The sequence below is a fragment of the Chiroxiphia lanceolata genome, chromosome Z (assembly GCF_009829145.1).
Source record: "Chiroxiphia lanceolata isolate bChiLan1 chromosome Z, bChiLan1.pri, whole genome shotgun sequence".
Taxonomy (NCBI): domain Eukaryota; kingdom Metazoa; phylum Chordata; class Aves; order Passeriformes; family Pipridae; genus Chiroxiphia; species Chiroxiphia lanceolata.
In genome coordinates, this window is record NC_045671.1 from 243,901 (window position 1) to 247,219 (window position 3,319).

Genomic DNA, 3,319 nt, shown 5'->3' on the forward strand with positions numbered 1-3,319 from the left:
TCAGCCCCCCGGGGCCGCCTGTGAGACAGATCCAGCAGCAGCCAACCACCCAAACCAAGCCTAAAATACTTATAATTAAAACCTGCCACACCTTTCTGCTTCCCATCCTTCCCAGGAATAATGTTGACAAATACAGACATATAAGAATAATAAACTCTTGTATAAAACCCCAACTAAATTAATGCCACAATAGCTACAAATAAACCTCTGACTGGAAGATCTGATATAAAAGCAAAGTGCCAGGAGATAATTGATCTGGAGGCTGAGGAATTAGCCCCCATTTACCTAGATGAGGTATAATAAATGTAATGTAGATCAGTCACATCCGTGTAGCTCTAATTTCCTCGAAATCGGGAAATAATGCCACATGAATTCCTTTAAAAAGCCATTTTGCCCAGGAAAATTGAACTGGGAGAGTGTATTGTTTCTGTGAAATATTGAGCTGTGCAATAGAGCCACTGTGTGCTCTGAGCAGAGCTGGGGGGGACCCATCTTCCCTCCCCTCGGAGCTGCCGTGGAGGGGTGTGAAAGCTTCCATTTCCCACGGCCAGAAACAGGGGGAATTCCACCAAAACACCCCCAACGTCTGTCTCCCTCTTTATCCTTCCACACTAAAATGGGATAAGCAGAGAAGCCACCCCGAATGCCCTGTTCCTTTTGGGATGAGCTGCTTGGGGACCCGATCCTGTCTGTTAATAAAACACCGGTGTTAAAAGCCACTGATAATTCCCAGGAATTGCTTCTGTGGGATCAAATCCCAGCACACTGCCTGGCAGTGGAACCACCTGAGGGACTGTGTCGCTGGGGTTTCTCCACCTTTCCTGGCTCAAGGAGCAGCTCCAAGGCTAAACCAGGCTTTTCCCATCATCAGTTTGGCACGGAAGGAATCAGAGCCCGGGATGTGTGGAAAGCCAGGCTGGACAACCACAGGGCTGGGATTATTGCTTAGATTTGGGTTAATGTTTGGTGACCGAAATGTCATTTTTGCAGGACAAAAGGTGTTTTGGTGCCTGATCCACGATCAGAGGATGATCCCATGCCTGTGCTTCCCTCGAAACCTCCATCCCCACACAGGACTTTGCGCATACGGAGATATAAACCAGGAAAAATGAAAGAGAAACACTTTTAAAAAGGGAGAAAAAAAATTAATATTTCCTAGAAGTTCATTTAAGGGGAAAAAAAGGCATTTTCCCAGGGAATGGTGTGTTTGTGGTGTGTTTCTGCGCCTGAGCCCGTGCAGGGAGAAAAATACACATTTGAAAGGGGAGGAAAACTGCCAGAGCCATTTTTATTGTCTGGTTTTTGGCAAGATGCTGCAAGTTGGAGACTTCCCCCAGTGTTAATAACACAGTGTTAGTGACACACGGCTGCTTTCCCGCAGTTCAACCTCCATGACTCGGGGAATTTGGGACATTCAGGTCTGGTGGGGGAGAATTTGGGAAAACAAAAGCCTTCAGAAAAATCCAAACACTGAAAATATTCATGCCATGGAAAGTCCCAAATATTTCAGTTTCAAAGCATTGATGTGACCTGATGGAACTGAAGCATTTTGGCCATTAAATGTTATTTTAGATAGGGAAAAATGCAATCCTGAAATTAAGTGGAAAAGCACTTTTTTTCCAGTTTGTTTGTGAATCCGTTCAGAATTCTTTCACTGAAAATTTTAGGGGGGAAAAAAGTGTGAAATGCTCTGGAAGTTCTGTGTCTGCTGTCAAGCATTTGGAATTCAGGGAATAACTCAGATTTGGGGGGACACAAGGAGGGAGCCCAAATCTGGCCGGCCTGTGTGCTCAGGAAAGCCCTGGAAGGTGATCTTTAGTGCCTGGAGAAATTGGGAAGCTCCACAAATCCCTGCTCCTCAATTTTCAACTGGATTTTTCAACTGGAGGCTTTTCCACATGGGACACACCAAGGGAAAAACAACACTTGGAGTTAGAACTGAGGTACTCCCGGAGACAAATGTGATTAATGGGATAACGGTGGAGATTTCAGGCAGTTCCTGCCATTTCCCACTCTCCAGGGGCTGGTTCTGCTCCCATCCAACACCAGCTGCAGATTCCTCAGCACCATTAGTATCCAATCCAGGAATATGACATTTGAAACCCTCTGTAATTATGGAATGAGTCGCATTAATTTAATCTTAAATAGCCTTGTTTCTTGATTGAGGGAATTTTGGTGGAGCAAGTTGTGTACAGGCTCACCTTTCCCTAAATATATTCCCTACATGTATTCCCTAAATATATTCCCTAAATATATATGCACTCACACAGCGCTCCCAAGAACATCCTCAAGTTAATCATGTCCTAATTAATCAATGATCAAGTCTTATTAAAGGGGGTCACAGAGCTCCTGATTCCCCCCTGCATTCCCATCCAAGCTGCTGCAGGACACACGTGAGGAATTAAGGGACAAATTCCTTAATCTGTACAAAGGGAAGGATTAAAATTAATCAATTAAAATCCAGATTACAGCTAAATTATATGTGAGGGAAAAAAACCAGGAAAAACCACGTTTCTTTGGGAAACCTGCCCCAGTGCCCCACAGACAGGTTCTCCTGGATTTAACACAGTTTTCAAGCGACTGAGATATACTTTTCCCGTTCTCCTACCGTTTTCCAGCCGGGAACAGCGAGGGCGTTGCGGTCGCACTTCCCAGCTCCAGGCGAAGCTCCAGGACGGGGGGTTTTGGGATCTCCCACCCCAGAGGTTCGCGACGAGGCTCCGTGACCCGTGGGGGGGGGTGACACACGGGTGTCCCCGAGCGCATTCCCGGCCATTCCCAGCTATTCCCGGCCCTTCCCGGCCCTTCCCGCGCGGCTCCGCAGCGCCACCTCCCGGCCGTGCCCGAGACTTGCAGGGGCGGGAAAATCGGGCGGGAAAACGGGGCGGGAAAGCGCCATTGCCGCGGCCGCGCTGAGGGCAGGGGCTGTGAGGGACCCCCCGACCCGCCGCCACACACCACGGGCAGCTCCGGCCTGAGGCGAACCCAGCCCGAAATGAACCGAAACCCACCGAACGAACACAAAACCCCCAAATAAACCACAGACCCCTCCAAGTTTGGTGGTCAGGGTGACCCAGAGGCAGGAGGGCAGCTGACCCCGGGCAGGCGACAAGCCCGCCCGGAAACATCCAGGAAATCCAGGAGCACGGCGGCAGCAGGGCAGGGATGCACTGTAAGTAATAAACATTACACATTTCATTCATTTATAACACCAGAATCACTGAACCTGGCACGTAACTCAGGCAGGAGCGAGGGAGGCAAATAGGCGTCCCCAAGAATGCAAAGGGGATGAGTGCACAAAGTCAGGAACGGGAAGTTA

The 3,319-nt window shown here is 48.6% G+C and overlaps 1 protein-coding gene across 3 annotated transcripts in view; it reads right to left on the reverse strand.

Moving 5' to 3' along the window:
- LOC116780832 overlaps positions 1-3,164 on the reverse strand; it is a 30,101-nt gene extending 26,937 nt beyond the window's left edge. For all 3 annotated transcript variants that reach the window (XR_004354644.1, XR_004354643.1, XM_032676197.1), the window contains exon 1: positions 2,609-3,164. Coding sequence is in view for 1 of the 3 variants with exons in the window: in XM_032676197.1 (XP_032532088.1) it covers positions 2,609-2,766 (158 nt within the window). In the remaining 2 variants the exon portion in view is untranslated. The remainder of the gene's footprint in view (positions 1-2,608) is intronic.
- Positions 3,165-3,319: the final 155 nt, after the last annotated feature.